Below are 19697 nucleotides of genomic sequence, written 5' to 3'. Positions count from 1 at the left end.
TTGCAACCACTCACGTATGGGGTTTGGGGATCGTGTGTAGTTTTTGGGTCGTATCCAGGTGGTCCGTCCAAGTGGGATGCAGATTCTGACAGATGCAGTCGAAGCCCTGCAGGTGATAACCATAAGTGTCGCTCTACTGTAGCCACTACTGTATTATATAACTTGATCCTGTGTCCCTGCGTCCTATTATTATGGCTTTCCTTCTCTTTTAGGATCCTAACATAGAGATGGCTGAGAAAATGAAGAAATCTAAAGTGCATCTGTTTCTGACCAGAACTGCCATTGACATCCTAGAGCATAAAACCAAGGTGTGACTGAGGACTATGTACTCGAGCTCAGACAGTGATACGCATGTGTACGACACCCTCATTCACTCTCTCTCTCTCACACTCCTTTTCTCAGTTCATGCTGTACTCCTGCGCTCTGCCCTCGGTTTCATTCTGTGCAGTTCATCCGTCTCAGCCCAAAATACTGGGCTTCATAGCCAGACACCCAGCGGCAGACATGCACCACTGCTACATCTTCCAGAGCAAGAAGTTTGTGAGTTCTGGAAACCTTACATGCATTGACACATTATGCATTTAGTTCAGTATTTACTAGAATAAACAGCAAAATTGGGTTTCACTTTATTTTGATGGTGCCTCTTTAATCTTAGTTTTGATATCAGCCTTACAGCATAGCAACAGCAAAAGCATAGCAACCAACCAGAACACCCTAGCAACCACCTAGCAACAGCAAAAGCATAGCAACCAACCAGAACACCCTAGCAACCACCTAGCAACAGCATAGCAACAGCATTGCAACCAACCAGAACACCCTAGCAACCACCTAGCAACAGCAAAAGCATAGCAACCAACCAGAACACCCTAGCAACCACCTAACAACAACAACAGCATAACAACCAATGCTATTTTTTGATTTTATGAACTTCAATACATTTGAATAAGAATTTAGTTTTTAATTTATTATTATTTATACTAATAAATGTAGGATTAAAGTTTTGGAAATCTGTCACTTCGTGTTAAATCTTATTTTCGAGTTGATTTTTAGATTCTCTGTGCTGTTTTTCTCTTTCTCAGTCCCATCTTCTGGTGTCCATCATTGGCGACTCTTTCCGCTCTTATAAGCAGAATGAAGGTCTACAGGGCGATCGAGACCTGGTGGTGGAGGCCCTGAGACACAAGGTACAGTGAGCAGTCAGCATACAGATCACATCAGAGAAATACTGGAGCTCAGCACAGTAGGGCAGCACTAATGTAAACACGGACATTAAAACACAACGCTAAAAATAGCTGTTTCGTTAGAAAAAGCACACTTTTTTTGTAAGCTGTGATACATTTCATGGCATAATATTCTCTTACAGACAGAGAGGTTGTATTTGCCTCTTTTGGTGCTTCTCAACACGAATGCTGCATCCAGGACCTAAAATTAACACTCACCAAGCGCCAAATGCGAGTAAAAATCAGTGTTGGCGAGTATATGAAACAGTGTCGATCGCCATTTGGCCGGTAACATTTTTATGAATTCTAAGAAAGCAATATTGAGAGAACATGAACAAATATGAACAAAGCACTTGGGACGTCATGATAGTTTAAGCCTTGCCAATTGAATAGTCAAGCGCAAAAAGACGCGAAAGGGAACTCGATTCGTTACTTACCATCCGAAGCGTGCGTCCAGAAATCTGTGTCTCGGAATACTGACCTGAGCTCTCTTTCACATCTTCTTGCGCTTGAGCAGCCATATTCAAACAAAATTGTCAAAAGTATCCTCGTAAACAGTCGGTTATGTCTTAAGTGAATGTAAACAGCTGAGAAAGTAAGCACATGTGTATCAGTATATTAGATTCGATATTAAAGGGACAGCAGCCTAACAGTCCGGCTGCTGTCTGTGTTTTTACACGAATGTAAAACCGTAAAACTTTTTATGCGTTTTGGCCGTTCGTTTACAAGACAACAGCGTTTTGGGTTTTGGGTGCCTGAAAACGCAAATCTCTGAAGGCGATGAAGTCATGCACATGTGTATTACGTGTACAGTCTATAGTGTTTCATCGCCATCTAATGGCCTGGCAGCAGAATATAGCGCTTTAGTCGTTTCACGGATCCGTGTGAATGGGGATTGTTTTGACAATGGTGTCGTCTGTTCGCAGAAAACTACATCGTTGTCGTGTAAACGTACCCTTAATGTTAATCAATTCTTGGAAATCTTGGATCCTTGGAAAACAGCCTTCATTTCAGTCCTTCATTCAGCTCGTTTTGAAGGAAGCATCTAGTGTATCCTTCACATCCTTAAATCACCCACAATCCTGTGCACACATTCCAACTGACTGAAAACGAGTCGACATTGAGCTTGCCTGAGTTCATTATGAAATCAGAGACAAAAATAATAATTTCGGAGATAAAGGAATTATGTTTTCTTTTGTTTCGTTGTAAAGTAATTACATATTGCTTAACTGTGATAATGTAAACCACTGGAAGACCACAGATGGTTGTCATTACCTATCCTGCATTAAAAGAAAGGCAGTTAATCTAAAGGTTTTTAATATAAAGTATTTTTCAAATTACATTTTAATATTTAGTACAAGCTTCCAAAGTACTGAACTACGAAGCACACACCCTCATTAGGATGCAGCCTTCTGCTTGAGAAGCACCCATAATTTATCACTGAAAACTTGTCCTGTCTGCTTGCTCAGTGGTTTTGATTGACTAGTGTCTGTTTGAATGCTTGAACTGTCTGAGATCTCCCTCTGCTGTTCAGAATAAGGTACTGGAGCGAGAAAATGCAGAGCTGAAGAGGAGACTGCAAGCCAATGGAGAAGTGGGTTATATGTCAGACTATGAGGCTACAGTTACAAAGCACATACACAAGCATGTTAAACACAAACACAGATGCACACACATTTCTCCTCATATAACAGCTGCAAAGCTTAAAGGAATAATTCAAAGATGAAAATAAAGTACCCTCACAGCTTTCTGTAAGGCACACAGTTAAATATTTAAAAACTTACAGATTTCTATATAGTGACCTTGGGTGTTCAGCTCGACTATTGAACTATTCCTTTAAGAGACTTCTTATTATAACGTATAAGTTTATGTACACATCAATTTATAATATTCAGCTACAGCATTGATTTCATCATATGGGTAGCACTTACTGTGGCGATCTCTCTGGACACAGATATTTATCTTACAGGACGTTGGTGGAGTCCATGAGAATGAGTCGGATATTGATAAGACTTCCTCTCGATCAGGACAGGGTATGTGTTGAGAAGTCACAAACACAACACACACACGTAAGCTCTAAACGCATACAAAAAGACATACTCTAAAGACATACAAAAAGTACATATTATGAAAATAATATAATTAAGTGTTAACTGAATGCAACGTTTTCGGACACTTGACTGCTTGTTATTTACATTTAAATTAAAAAGCCTTATAATTTACATTTATATTACATGCAATTAGTTGAACTTTAGAGTGTTTTTTAATGACTAATGTAGGACTTGCATCTTTAACTTCATCATTACTTCTATTGTGTTTGAAACATGGTTAAAGTTACTGGTGAATGTACTGACAAGCATTCATGATAAACTAAAATATACTTTTATTTCATGTATTTAAATATATTTGTAGTTACACATGTGTAATGATGGAGGTGCAATTTACTTTTTATATCTAAAATATATTAACTTGAAATGTAATATTAAAAACACTATAATTATAACCAAGTACTTTACATTTGCTTTAAAATGTTAGTCAGCATATCAAAATAAGTGCACTTCTTTAAAGCAGGACTAGATATTATTAAAACAATGATATTAAATGTACTTAAAAATGAAACTTTTAATTTGACATTATTACAAAGTGAACTTTTTAAAAAAGTACTCAAGTGTTTTAAGAAACAGTCATGAAAGTGTCTCAATTTAATACACTTAGTGTCCTTTCATTTCATTAATACTGTATTATATTATACTATCTGCATCAGTAGTTTTGTAAGTATATACACATATTTGTATACACACACACACACAGACATATATATATATATGTCTGTGTGTGTGTGTGTGTGTGTGTGTGTGTGTATTTTAATGTAAAAAACTCTTAATAACACCAGTAAAGACTACTTTAAATAATGCTCACCTGCATGTATATATATCCATATATATTTCCATGTCAAAAAAAGGAAATAAGATTACACTTTACTAATGTGCCCATCATGTCTCCAACTGTAACATTACCTTAATGATAAACGCTTATGGCTGTCCACAATAGCCATAAAAATGTTGCTACATTTAGTTTTGGTATTGATATGTCTTGATATGCAATCTTTTAATTTGTCCAATATTTTTATTTCAGTGAGATTCTTTTCAGAAGATGAAAAAACTCCTTTGCAGAGGAATTTCTGAGTGGAAACAGAAAAAGTCAGATAAATGCTCCAGACATGACTCCTGAACAACACATCCAGCAGATGCTATAACACTGAGCTCCTGCAAACACTTCAACAAAACCTATTATTTATAGGAACATCAAGACAAGATCATTAAAAAAAGATTATATTTAAGATTAATCTGTGAACATAGGAACAAATAAACATTTATGAATTGTGTTTTGTTGGTATAAGGCAGTTGTTCCCAACTGAAAATCATCACGTTTTATCCTGCTGACAGCCTTTTGGCCAATGACATGTAACCTATCATATTAATGTAAACATACTTTGTTATGATACTCTTCCATTGCAAAACTATTAAAATAATCAATACTGATGTATAGGCTACAGAGTGCTACTTGTAAACGTTAACCTTAAAGGGACTATATATATATGTGTGTGTGTGCTGGGTAATGATTAATCACGATTAATCGCATCCAAAATAAAAGTTTGTGTGTACATAATATATGTGTGTGTGTACTGTGTATAATTATTTTGTATTCATAAATACACACACATGCATGTATATATTTAAGATAATGTGTTATTTATATATAAAATATTTATATTTATATATAATATAAATTATCTATAAATATACAGGCAAATATTTCTTAAATATATACATGCATATGTGTATTTATAAATACAAAATAATTATACACAGTACACACACACATATATTCATTAACAACTTTTGTTAATTGGAAACATCCCGAGAGGATATCCCACCACAAAAAGAGTGTTGATCACCGACACCACATGCTTGCTTTATTAAATAGATCCGAAACCCATATCTTCAGTGAATGCCGGCAGATCGAAGCAGAACAAAACTATTGGAAGGTGGTCTTGAGGCATGTAGAAGCTGTTGTCAGGTTTTTGTTTTGGCTTCCATTCCAAAGGCATGATGAAAAACTGGGATCACCACACAACGGGACCTATCTTGGTTTGCTTGAACTGATTGCCGAGTTTGACAAGAACTTATAAAAAAGAGTTTATCTAATTAATCAGCGAGAAAAATAAGAAGAACATTATAGCAGCAAATCCAACAGGCCAAATATTTCTCTGTGATTGTACATTCAGCAGGGTGAAGCAGTTGAGAGATTATTGGGATTTGAAGCCTTGCAGAATGTGTACTAAAAATGGTGCAAGTGTAGCCAATCAGATCGTACTCGCCCGGCTCCGAGCGGGACTCGATCCGGTGTCTCCGGGATGGGCGGCGGGCGAGCTAACTAGTGCACCACTTGAGATCAGGGGGGTGAGGTTTACCTGGCCAGCTCACACTAGCTGGCCTCCATTACACAAGACTTGGGATTGGACTTGTCAAACTGTCGTGGACAAAGCTATGATAATGCAAGCAATATGTCAGGTTAATATAGCGGACTTAAAGCACACCTGAAAATGCTAAACCCTTTAATTCACTATATGCCCTGTGCCGGTCATTCTTTAAATCTGGTTGGTGTCAACATCATAGATGATTGCTGTGAGGAGGCCACATCCTTTTTTGATCTACAGTATTACAATAACTTTATACCTTTTGCAGCACATCAACTCATTCCTGGAATCGGATAGGCCTATTTCATGACAAAAGCCCCTTTCACACAGCAATCCCGGTATATTACCGTAAAATTGCCAGAATGACTTTACCGGTAAATACACATATATGCTGTTCATACAGGCAACGGTGTCCCGGCTTTTTACAGGTAAGAGACCATTCTCACATCAGCTCCAAAATACCGGTAAATTCTGTGATGTCAGTCATCAGAAATGATCTTTAAACACTGTGCCGTTGTCTTCATCCGCATGAGCATTTTTTGGCATGAGGAGAAGCGCTTTAGTTTCACTAACTGTTACATTTCTGACGTCGGAGTGAAAGGCATATAATCAAACAGAACGCGTTTTTGCTCTTGAAAACACGAGGTGCGCATAATAGTATCCAACTGCAGATCCGCAGCGCTGATGAAAGGAAAAGAAGGCTGGGTCTCGAGCACGAAACGCTGAAAAAGCTGCAAGACGTTGCCAAACGGTCAAATATTCCTACCATATATTGACTAGATAGCTCATGACTTTCTAAACTGCCAGCAGGCAGCAATATTATCTGCCTGCAGAGCCGGAGGCTGCATTTTCAGGACCCCACTTCTAGGACCGCATTTCTAGGACCCTAGTTTTTTGTGACAGCGCCACCTACCGACTCGGAGAACCGCAGTCTCAGGAACGCATTTCCAGGACCCTAGTTGTGCCAGGCAGTATTTCCACCCACCCAGTTTTAACTACATTAGAGTTTTACAGTTTTATTACACCCAAATACTACTTTATTTATTGCAATTAAACCTGGTTCCTAGGAATGTTGAGAAATTATTGGGTCTAGCATAATATAATAACTCAAGTAAAATAAACAAGGAATCATGTTATAGTCTTTTCAGTCACTAGATCGACCACATTTTCAAGTATAGAGGGAAGACAAGGATGACTCTGGGGGTAGATTGTGTATATTTTACAAAATAATATATCACACCTCAACTTGAACACACTAAATATTTTACAAAATAATATATAATAACTGAACTTGCACACACAAAATATTTTACAAAATAATATATAATAACTGAACTTGAACACACACAAAAACAAATTTGTTCATGATGTGGACCACAAACAGAACTTCATGGACAACATCATCACTGACTCCTAAGAGAGAGAGAGAGAAAGAGAAGTGAATTAAATAAGGAACATTTAGTTGAACATGTTCTACTCTTTAATTTTTTTTATTAGTTACCAAACAGTGCACACATATAAATTAATGTTCATAATACTATTATTGCATACTGTTCAAAGATAAAAAAAAAAAAAAAAGGTTTTGATGTTGTGGGAACAAAGGTTCTAGAAACACTCATGTCAATAAAGCCCATCTCAATTGAAAAATCTGAATAGAAATAACATTGACACGACTTTTTTTCTGACCATATATATATATATATATATATATATATATATATATATATATATATATATATATATATATATATATATATATATATATATACAAGGCCGGACTTACCATTGGGCTTGACTGGGCTCAAGCCCATGGGCCCCGTCCAATAGGGGGCCCCGTCCGTTTACGTTTGATTTTTTCAATAATATGTCAGTCATTTAATTTTTCATTTAAAGTTTGTTGATTGGTCTAGCATTGTTATTGGCCCTGCCCTGCAATGAAAAATGTAATTTAAAAAGTAAAATTAAATGTCATTCATCTTGAGGTTTGCTGATTGGTTATCAGTTACTTAGTGCCTTGTTTACTGCCGAACCGTTGAAAAAAACTGTCTGCATTAGACAGTAGCCGCATTTCCATTACCCTTCAAATTGCGCAAATTGAAATTGCGAAATGAAAATAAGCACAATGGAAACACGTCAATTTTTTACGCTCGCATGAGGTGGTTTTTCAGGCAATTCGAAAAAGGAATATTTCGCAAAACTGCAATGGAAACGCATTTACGCATTTTTGCGCATTTACAGTCACCTGAGTTAGAAGACGCGGTGTGTTTGAGGTCCATGTATAGCTACGCAAATAATAATAATTTTATATTATTTAATTATAACATTTATTAGGCTATATTTAGAAGACGCTTTTATGCAAAAAAGGAACAATGCTGAGTGTGGAGCGCGCACTGCATGGCACGGAGGCGCGGCTGCGAACACTTGCATTTTCCTATCAACAGTGGAAACAACTTAAAATACTTTGACCATTTCTGGTCATACAGAAAATAATAATACATTATTCCCAACTACTTTTATTTGTGTAAACTCACAATAACAAGGAAACGTTGTGCTTTTGTAAAATAAATGAAAACAATCAGACACACTTGCATGATCTCCGTAAACTGGAGCGCGAGAACTGAAACAAAATATAGCCTATGCAGGCTAAAGCTTGAAATGTCCACTTTAAAACGAACAAATTCGAATCGAAAGCTAATACCTTCTGATGTGCATTTCTCTCTAAAGGCGCATCTGCTTAACAGCGGAGATGGAGATGTGATTTTAGCCAAAGCAATAGGCTAGTTTATTAAAAATATTAATGGCTCTTCTCATTCAGCACTGCGGGAAAAACATCAATTCCAGGTTCTAATTTGGCCTTTGAAAACCAGAAAAATCGACATGTTTTCCATATTAATTTGTGAATATTTTAAATGTTTAATAAAGGGGCAAAAAGTCATAAACAAAAATCTGAAAATTCGTCGATATTTACTTTTTTTTTGCGCAGCAGCTGGTGTAGCCAGTTCAAATTAAAATGTTGGTGTTCAACTTTGCGTTTTAAAAAGACAACAACCGTTCATTTTTCGTTTTTCAATTACGGGTTAAAAAAGGAAAAACGAATGGACACAAAAGTAGCCTACATGGATAGTTTGGACAGAATACGAGACAGAGTTCTTTATTAAATTCATAAAAGAAACAATAATTAACCTATAGGAATACTGGATTCTAAATCTCAAAAAAATGCCACAATCAAAACATATGTTTTCCAGGTAAATACATTCTCATTCTGACCAAGACATTTGTGCATTGCAATAAACTTATGATCACTTTGAACTTTTTTAATCATTATTTATTTATTGGAAAAAAACTTTTTCAAGCTTCAATCAGTGGTCATATAAATAAATTATTACGTTTTTTTAACATGTAACACTGTCTATGGTACCAGTCACCTTTTGAAAGTAGCTTTGCACTTCAAATAACGATTGGATCAATTATATTGTTACGCCACCAGATGGCGACAAATGACTTTTAAAAAACATTTGTCATTGAATCGTTCATTCAGGAGATTAGTTCAAAAATGCTGATTCATCTATGAAACAAGTGCATTTGATTGAGGAATTGAATCATTCATTCAAACCCGAATGAATATTTTTTTAATAATTCAGATTAATTAAACATTTTTAATATACTTCAGCAATTAACATAAATTATGTTATTTTGTTTAGTTGTTTTTTCAGAATCTTGATCTTTATTTTTATTCTCAGTTTATCCAGAATTGTGTAGCTCTAATACACAGCTTGTGTATGTATCATTTTGTTCTATTTAAAGTAATGTATAGAAGGTAGGGCCCGAGAGTGACTCAAGCCCAGGGGCCCCCACCACCCTAAGTCCTGCCCTGTATATATACACACACATTTACATATGTATATAATATTTAAAGCACACATTATAAAACCATGTCAAAATGAAGAGACGCATGTAGACGCTTACACATAACATGTATTGTAACGTTAAACAGGCTGACTGTGAGCACGTGACAGTGAAAACATTAAGATTATTTTAACTGAATTAAAATGGAAGAACAATGAGTAATTAACAAACTTTCAGAACGAACATGCTACAGTTTTATTGTGCTGTCAATAAGTCAACACAGGCTTATCACGCAACAGTTCCGTTAAATGAACGTGCTAACAATTCATTTTCAAGCATTAGAGGCTAAATACTATGGCTATGCATTCAAGACTATTTTTTTAGCAAATCACCATCACGTTTGCTACGTTAACTTTCCAATTAAATGCATCGCAATTGTAAAAATTTATTCGCATTTGATACTCACACTCTGATTGTCATCCATCTTCGCTGGTCCTCTAATTCGGTAGGTGGCGCTGTAACTAAAAACCTAGGGTCCTAGAAATGCGGTCCTAAAAGTGGGGTCCTGAAAATGCAGCCTCCGGCTCTGCAGGCAGACCCTACTCGCTTCGGCAGTGAAGCCACCGGAAGTGTTCGAGCGGCCATCTTATGATTCCCTATCAGCAGAGGGCTCCAGTGGCCGCTATACAGAGATTGGTAGCTCCGACGGCACTTTTAAGATGACCCGCTGTGCAGCATACAAGTGTAAAACGACGTTCACAAAAGGATGTAGAAAAACTGTTTAATTTACTGTAAACAGCGCAGAGTAATCACGTCATCTCCATAAGAACTTGGATTGGCCCAAAGAAGACTTAGATATTGTTGTTTATTCTAAGCACATGCTTGTCTGCCGCTTTAAATGCTCGAGCTAGCAGGATGACTTATCTCGCATGGCATGAAACGTGCTGATGACGTGTGATGTCTGGTAGGTAGGACATCCTATTATTGCATTTGGACCGAATGCTATGATTGGACGAACTGGTCCCATGCCTTCCACAGTAAACATTAGACACTTAACTTAGTGATTGATATCATGTAAAGAGACACTTTCAACCAGCATAAAAAAAAAAAAACAAAAAAAAAAAAACCTGGAATAAATCACATACCCTGCCTTTAATTGTGAATAAATAAAAATACATTAAAAAAATTAACAATAAAAAAATCCTAACAACATGAAGGCCTACTCAAATGTTTCAGACTCTCTCACACAGCTCTTTCACACAGCAGATTGAACTCATTTACGCTAATGTAGTTAAATTAATAGCTTTGCTACCTACCTTTAGCGACGCTACTCATCATAGTTTGTTTAAGGCCGGGGCTTATTTTGCGAAAATGCCGCGCTGAGTAAATGATTTCTTATTTGCAGCAGTTGATCTCCAGATCGACAGATGGCAGGAGAGTCTATGGAGATAGCAGTGATTGCAGGGCAGAGAGTGAGAAACAAACACAAACAGCGGAATCAACCCTACGCAGTGGAGGAGTGAAAACACTGACTTCTGTGCGTCTGTACATTTCAACGGTAAGATTCCTTTTTTTTCTAAGATTCCTTCCTAAGAGGCCTTTTCACTCGCATCAAGTTTACCTTGAAATCACAACAAAGTAATCAAAATATTAGTTTCCAAACGTGAACTGATTGCAACTACAGTTTCCTAATAGTGCTACATGCCGGTGTAGCAGTCGATTCTGTTCCCTATCGGAATTCCTGTTCCCTTTACGCAAATCATACTACAAATCATGCATAGTTGTCGAGTTACCATGCGTACCATCAGAACTGAATACGAGCAAGAAGCACAACTGGATGTACGGGAAGCCAAAAGGTTAAAAAAGGATTGTATTTTTCCCGAAATTTAAGCGTTTTTTATTGTTTTTATTTTTTATTTTTATTAGAAGCGAATTTTCCCCCATCTGTCTATTCAATCCAGATTATTTCTTTTCTGTCAGCAGACACGGCTCGTTCAGGGGGAACAGGAATTCCGATAGGGAACAGAATCGACTGCTACACCGGTAGTTTGTTAACGTATACAGTTGTGTAAAGTTGTTACAGTCAGCTGAATATATAATAGACTGGGTTTAAACAGACAAACTGGTGTATGTGTATGTATGTATATGTATGTATGTATATGTATATATGTATGTATGTATGTGTGTGTGCTGTGTGTGTGTGTTTACATTTTATATATATATATGTATGTATGTATGTGTGTGTGTGTGTGTGTGTGTGTGTGTGTGTGTACACACAGTTACTGAGTACTGACTGATCATCTGTGTACAGTCTGTTGTATCAGGCTGGAGCTCGTGTGGGCTTCTTCTCATGGGTGCATCTGTGTGCCGGTACGGGCGCTCGCTCCTGTCTGTCCCGGGTCACAGCAGGGCCGAGGGCCACATGGGGGACTTGATGGGTGGGGATGACTCTCTGGACGGGCTGGACAGACAGGAGGACATCGCCCAGTTCCCCTATGTGGAGTTCACAGGCCGAGACAGCATCACCTGCCCCACCTGCCAGGGGTCCGGACGCATCCCATCAGGTATGGACGTGTGTTATAGGGAGAATCTCACGAAAACATGTCCGGGTAATATTTCAGCTTGATAACCAGGAGGAATGATCCCTATATTAGAGCCACACTGTGACTTTAATTTCAGGACAGTTGAACAATTTGTTCCCAAAAACTGCAAAGCATCTGCACATTTAAGTTATTGATTGAGGTCATGAGGTTTTAGAGATGACTGTGTGAACTTTGGTAGGATTCTTCATGTTATCTGACCGTCTGATTGAGTCGAGGCTTTTCTTTCAGGGCAGGTGAATGAGTTAGTTGCTCTGATCCCCTACAGCGATCAAAGGTTAAAGCCACGCTGGACGTAAGTTATCACACACAGCACATTCTCTATGGAAAATGCCTGGACGTTCATATTTGATATTTGCCTGTATGAGCCACAGAGTAGACTGTATCTTAATACAAAGAAAGCTTATTTTAAAGCATGCTTTAAATGGATAGTTCATCCAAAAATTCTCTCATCATGTACTTACCTTCATGCCATCCCTGATGTGTATGACTTTTTTCTTCAGATAAACGCAAATGAAGATTTTTAGGAAAATATTGATCTTTAGTCCATATAATGCATTGACTGTCTGCCGCTTGGTTGATCATGACGGTAATCCAAACAACCACAGCGCATGGATCAATGTCTTCTGAAGTGAAACGATGGGTGTTTGTGAGAAAAATACTAATAATTTAAACACTTTTAACTATTAACCATCGCTTCTTCATGCTAGAATTGGCGGATTATGTTGAGATGAACCTGTAAATGCATCTAGGACTGTAGGCCTGAAGCAATGATTTATAGCTAAAAGAGATTAAAACGTTAGTATTTTTCTTACAAACTCCCATCATTTCACTACTGAAGACATTAGCTGTGTTTCCATCAACCTATGAATACACATTTTGGGATATCGCATAAAAAAAACATTGGATGGAAACGCCAAGGTGCGCATAAAAAAACTGTATATGCTCAATTGATAAGAAGACGTGCGCATAATCAGTGACGGAAACACATTTACAGAACAAATCCCTCGATGCGCAACAAAAAAAACGTACATGACTTTGCCTCAACAGTGAATGTGATTGGATATCTGGACTAACCAGTGGACCAATCACATCGCACAGCATCGCAAATGTCTGTCATCAGAAGACAATAGCTTTGTGTGTGTGGGTTTTCAAGCGTCAAACGAGTGGCACCCATTCACTTGTGTTTATCTGAAGAAGGTCAGTCATACACATCAGGGATGGCATGAGGTTGAGTAAATGATTTGTAAACAAACGTTCATTTTTGGGTGAGCTCTCCCTTTAACAGAGTGAAACGGATTGATGATTGTGCAACTGTTCTCCTGTCAGGAAGTCGTATGTGGTGCTGTCAGTGATTTTGTGTCTGCTGGCGTCCATTCTGGTGGCGTTCTTCCTGTTTCCACGTCCTGTGCTGGTCGTTGACGACGGCATTCGCTCTGTGACGGTCCACTTTGACCGTAACAACAGCAAAGTGAACATCAACATGACGGTGATTCAATGTCCTTAGATGAGATTTTATTTACAATGGGTTCAATTATATTGAATGTAAAACAATTTTTTTTTTTTTTTTTTTTTTTTTTCCTCTTCAGAAAATAGTATTTATAATCTTTCAGAATCAAGACTCTTGTAATATACTGGATACAATCCGTGTTCACAATGCATCTCCAATGCTTCGAATCAGAAAACTAATTTAAGGAAACTTTAAACTTGTGAAAACTGTCTGTACCGGGTGTGATATTTCTGTATTTGATCTAAACAGAGCTCCCTGAACTTCACCAACTCGAACTTCTTCACGGTGTGGGTGGACAGTGTGAGCTGTCAGGTGCTCTACATGAAGACAGTCATTGGATCTCAAACGCTGGACAATGTCATCCACATTCAGCCTCTCAGCCAGAGACGGGTATGATGAGTACGATTTTTCATGTTTGAAAGTCTCTTATGATCACCAAGGTTGCATTTATTTGGTCCAAAATCCAGTAAAAACAGTGGGGTAAAACGAGGCTAAAGGTGAAAGGCGCCTTTGGTTTTAGTTTCCTCTAAACCGCTAGATTGCACAATTCACCGCAGCACGTTCCAAAACATCCGTTTTTCAAGATGCACGTGGATTTTTGGCTGATCCTTGACGTGATCCAGCCTGGAAATCCAGATCTAAATCTGAAAGATCAATGGTCTGGCGTCGACTAATGAAACTCGGCCATCTCGAGGGGCGTCATTAAGTGTGCATTTGAAAATTTCACTGCACGCAATTGGATAACACCACGACCAATCACAACAACAAGCCCCATACGCTTTAGCTAACAGCGGAGCTAACTGGTAGATTAAGACTCTTGCCGTATCCGGTCAGCAAAACCGCAAAAACGTCTTTCTCGCAAATGAACGATTCGAGCGCCGTCTTCTGTTCCTCTTTTAGATAAAAAGCCAAGTCTAACTCGTTCATTGTAGCGGCCAAAGCCGTTTTTAAACAACTGGTGTTCATCCATTGCCATCTTGCAATGTTTACTAATGACTTCGACGTCACAGCGCTGTCGTCTTCTGTTTAGCTCGCCTCTGGCCCGCCTATATCAGATAACCCGATGTGATTGGTGCAGCTCGGATACAAGGGCATAGTTAATGAGCATCATTACTCTACGCTGAGCAAATTCAACTTGTGCTCTCGTGAGAACTCTCGATTACCAGGGTAGACGTGATCGCGGGCAGCAGTGCAAAGTTATTTCTGTGCTAATTTAATCTAATATTTGCTGTTTTTAAAATGTTGTAGATTTAAGTAGCAAATGAAGATCGTTAAAATTATTGTATATATTTGAGGCAAAGGTCGTCTTAATGATTTTTAAGCAATAACTTTTCTAATTAAAGCAATAGTTTTTCAATAACGGAAGAATATGTAAAAGTATGGTGTTTGGGGTTAAGGCACAGTAATTAACATGATGATAAATATCTGGCTGGCTTTTCCATTTGTTGACATGACATGGTTAGATTCAGATGGTAAATATCATATATCATATATTGGGTGTCCACCTTATAATGAAACTATCATATTTAAAATGTGACATTAATCATGTCATATAATAGAATATCAGTCAATGTTACTATTGTAAATCTAGATTAAATTATTATGGGATATCCTTCAGTGCTTTCAGAATCTTTACTTTTTAAAATAATTTTGTTAATGTATTTTTATATTAACATATTTTAATGACCGTACATTTATTGTCATTATTATTTATTGTCATTTACATTCATTTAATAACAAAATTGAATTATTTTATTTATCAAAATAAACGGAAAATAGTACAAACTTTGCTTAAGTGGTTGTTTTGAACAAGTATTAACTTAGACATTATTAAACACACGATTTTAGCTAAAGTATTTGTGTCCATAACGTGTGCCTTTTGCCCCGTGCTGGTTTTGTTTTACCCCGTGTGTCTGTGGGGTAAAAGGCCCCCCTCTCCACCTCATACATTTATATGATTTTTAAACAAAATTAAAAAAATGTTGTATTTATTTTCACACAAAATCTGTTGCTCCATCAGTGTTCAATACGAACATATATTTTACACTATGGGAGAAGTGAAAAGCACATTTTTTTCTTAAGGTGTGCCTTTACCTCGTTGTACCCTAATATTGTGAAATATTAAACTTTACTATTTGAACATATTGTAAAACGTAATTTATTCTTTTGATCAGCATCATTCCTCCAGTCTTCAGTGTCACATGATCCTTCAGAAATCAGTCTAATATGCTGATTTGCTGCTCAAGAAACATGATTATGATCAATGTTAAAAGATTGTTGTGCTGCTTAATATTTTTGTGGAAACCGTAATGCGTTTATTTCAGGATACTTTGATGAATAGAAAGTTCAATAGAACAGCATTTATTTGGGATAGAAATCTTTTGTAATGTTATAAAAGTCTTTAACGTCTGGACTTTAGTGTGACAGATTGTTGAGTATTAACCTGTTTTTAAATGCAGGTCAACTTCACCGTCAGTCTGGAGATTGGAGGAAGCCTCTCTTATGTTTAGTGAGTATCATATCAGTTCTTTTTAAGGCCTGTTCACAACAAGAACAATTGCTATAAAGACACTTATATTAGCGTCATAACCAACGCATCTGTTTATTATAAGCATACGCTGCAGTTTTGTTGTCTGTCGCTTTAAATGCTCGAGCTCTTCACAGCAGGATGGATTCTGATTGGCTGTCAGTGGTTTTATCATTCATCAGCTGATGAAGCTGAGCCTATAGTTGTGGTGTGAGTGAGTGGACTCTGCTATTGTTTTACATGTAGAACAATTTTTATATATTTATAGTTATCGTCCTTGATGTGAATGGGCCTTTAGGATGAACACGTTGACGTCTGTGTGTCTGCTCTTCTGTTTCTTAACTGTTTGTGTCTGTTTTCTCAGTGCCTTTTGTACCATGGCCAGCATCAAGGTCCACAACATTGTGGTGTTCATGCAGTAAGTTTCTCATCACTACATTTTTGTTTTTTTTGCTGTTCTACATTGAACGTTGGAGGTGCAGTGGCGCCTCCAGGACATTTTTAATGGGGTTCAATTAAAATTCCAAGAGGTCCGGTCTCTATATTTCCTTCCCAGCGAAGGTTTGGACAATACTTTTTGGGACAGTTTCCTTCGGTGTAGTCGTAGTACTTTGTGCAAGAAAAGAAAACCTAAACACTCAAAATGTTTGGGCCCCAAGAGCCAAAACAGGGATTTTTACCAATATTTACAAAAAAAAAGGTAATATTTCTCTCTGGATATGAATATAAAAAGGTAAGATCAGATGTTTTATTTAATTATTTATTTATTTAGATTTAAACACCAATGTGTTTGGCACATAGAAGACCTTGGGACTGAGGGTTTATCTCTTAAAGGGGTCATCGGATGCAAAATTCACTTTCATATGGTTTGCATATAAATGTGTCACTGCAGTGTGTGGACACAACCACCATACAATGAAAAAATTCCATTCACTCCTTCAATCCTCAAAAAGCCTAAACACTCTCAATAATCAAGCCGTTTGGTTTTTCTGAGCACTATGATGTCATAATGCTCATGCTCCGACAGTCCGTCAGTGGCTGACGGACTGTCCCGTATTAGCATATTTCCCGCCTTCAGCCAATCGACAGCCCCCATGGAAGAGAGGGGTGGGGTGTGCAGTTACTCATTATGATTAAAGAGAGATGCACTGAAACGGGTCGCTGTAAACAGAGCTGTTTTGGAGGAGGTAAAAAGGGTGTTGTTTTACACAAACATTGAGGAATTTTAGCCAAAGTATATTACAAACTTTACATGAAGACTATAAAGAGTCATACGAACTTGTGGAAAATGGGCATCTGATGGCTCCTTTAAGAAAAGTATCGACCATTTTTTTAAATATTTTGTTCCAAGTAATAAACCACTAAAACAAACAATCTAATAATGAAAACCCTCATCATTAGCACAAATTAAAGTTAGCTAGTAGCCTAATTTTCAACTTTTATTCACGCATCAACTGAAAACAGTCCAATTTGGAGCTACAGTGCATTAAATGCTTTGGGTTGACCTAGTAAGGCTAAAGCTACAAAATTAATCTTAATTATTTAAGGGAAAACCATGGTGAAACATATACAAGGTTACTTGTGAGTTTTGTCCATTTGAAGCTCAGAGCGATCACTGCAGTTCGATTAACGCTCGCATACACCAGTAAAGTGGAGGTGGAGTTCGAGAAGGAAATCCTGAAGGGAATGTTCCTTGCTGTTGAAATTTGATGCAAAATCCCCCCCCCCCTTTTTTTCCCTTGGTTGAACATTATTAAAGTTAGAGCTTATTTAGAGATATCAGCCAGATGGCTTAGTGCAAACGCTAATGGATCCTATGATGTATCTCGTAAATTACCCCACTAATAATGCCCAGAATGCTACCAAACTTAAAACTTATAGTACAAATAGGTTCTGTACTCATAAAACGAGGCATTGGAAAGTTTGTGAGTACATCAGGAGTTTATTTAAATAACACTTGCCTGACGGCTCACGCTACCGCTAACCCGGACGTCGAGGTCACTTCTGTGGTTTGGGAAAAGCACGTAAAAGTCCTGGCAGAAAGCAATGCATAAGGATGTAGTGTAATGACGAATTATTATTAGAGTCATAGTCTTGAGTACATTCTTCATGAAATGTACCTGACGGCTTCTCTTATACACCCCAGGACCTCTGTGAAGACCTCCTACATGGTGCGGGCGACCCAGAACACACTGGAATCGTACCACTACATCGACTGCGGCGCCAACTCCACCAACCACCAGCCCGCAGGGGTGAGGTGGTCCAAACCTCACGTCCCTCAGAACGGGAAACTGCTCAGGTGAAACCACTGGACGGCTGAAGCTCAATGGCAGCACGCCTTCATCCATTCGACTCCAAGTTCTGTGCTTTACTGAAACTGAACAGAGCAGCTTTGATGAAAGATATTGCTTGATTTAATTCCTCGGTTTGAAACGGATGCTCTCTGCTCGAGCTTCTCACTTGCTGTAGTGTAAATCAATGATCTATAAAGGGTGTTATATCATTTTGCAGTGATTGATAAAAAGGGAGTTTTAATTAATGAAGGGATTGTCAATGCTGAGGTGCACTTTAAAGTACTTTTTGTTCTGTAAAAAATGTTATACTTTGCTTGATTATGTCTTATGCAATTATGCCAAAGATTTCATGTGTTTACTGCTGAAGTCATTTCTCTGATTGATGGTTATCGAACCGTGTAAATTAACTTAAATCGGTCACAAAGAATCAGAACATATGTCATATATACAGCAAAATAGCATGTGCGCATGTTCTCAAAGGATTTGATATGTACTTCAGAGATTTCATTCTGATTGCTGTGATAATGAAGATGAGGTGACTGTTACAAAACTATTAAGTGTCACTTTGCTTCTGTGAAGCCATGAAAACTGAGATTATAGAAATGAGATGTTCAGTGATTATAAATCAAAATATAAAAAAATGGTTTTCTTACTCATGGGTTAGGGGTTTCACCAAGTTTTTATCTAACGAATTCTGAAAATGTTAACGTTCATGAATCATTGACAATCAGAAGAATCAGATTACTGCTTGTTTAGATGTTTTAAGAAGGGCGTTTGTTTCTTACCTGAAGTTGCACATTTGGATGAATTATTTATATTTTTTATGTAAAATATACGTTTGATTGTATTTTCCATTGTCTAAAATTAGAAAAATAAGCTGATAATAAAAAGTTTGTTTTGCATAGCATTTGGGAAGAAAAACAATCTTTTTTTGTCATTGTTTTTTATTATTGTATGAAGCCATTCTTTTTTTTCCACATGCCAGATTTTGAACATAACATTCAGTGAAAACTGTCCGGTTTCATTTCAGTTGCACAAATTGCAAACTTAACTTTAGTTTTTTGTCGACTTTTATGTAATTTAGAAGCATTAAAACTGAAGAACCATCCCTGAAATAACGCAGCAACAGAAATTATCATTAAATTATCACTAACAATAACATTCATTCAAAGGTATAGTGGAGGATCTTTCCGAATTTTAGATAAGACCCACCCTCTCCA

The 19697-nt window shown here is 37.3% G+C and overlaps 2 protein-coding genes across 2 annotated transcripts; both read left to right on the top strand.

Moving 5' to 3' along the window:
- Window positions 1-413: 413 nt before the first annotated feature.
- Window positions 414-4492, top strand: LOC308702856 (uncharacterized protein). The gene is made up of 5 exons (XM_081385981.1): window positions 414-540; window positions 1080-1184; window positions 2755-2814; window positions 3190-3253; window positions 4356-4492. Exons 1-5 carry the CDS (start codon window positions 505-507, stop codon window positions 4403-4405), a joined length of 315 nt encoding a protein of 104 aa, XP_081242107.1. The 5' UTR covers window positions 414-504; the 3' UTR covers window positions 4406-4492.
- A 6465-nt stretch (window positions 4493-10957) lies between these two features.
- tmem106c (transmembrane protein 106C) lies at window positions 10958-19390 on the top strand. Its single transcript, XM_081385951.1, has 8 exons — window positions 10958-11104; window positions 11858-12110; window positions 12378-12441; window positions 13476-13635; window positions 13906-14046; window positions 16116-16165; window positions 16548-16601; window positions 18330-19390. The coding sequence occupies exons 2-8, from the start codon at window positions 11897-11899 to the stop codon at window positions 18484-18486; spliced, it is 840 nt and encodes a 279-aa protein (XP_081242077.1). The 5' UTR covers window positions 10958-11104; window positions 11858-11896; the 3' UTR covers window positions 18487-19390.
- The last annotated feature ends 307 nt before the right edge of the window (window positions 19391-19697 follow it).

Source organism: Scardinius erythrophthalmus (genome assembly GCF_964197995.2).
Source record: "Scardinius erythrophthalmus genome assembly, chromosome: 15".
NCBI lineage: Eukaryota > Metazoa > Chordata > Actinopteri > Cypriniformes > Leuciscidae > Scardinius > Scardinius erythrophthalmus.
Note: the sequence above shows the minus strand (reverse complement) of the source record. Positions and strands in the feature narration are given on the sequence as shown.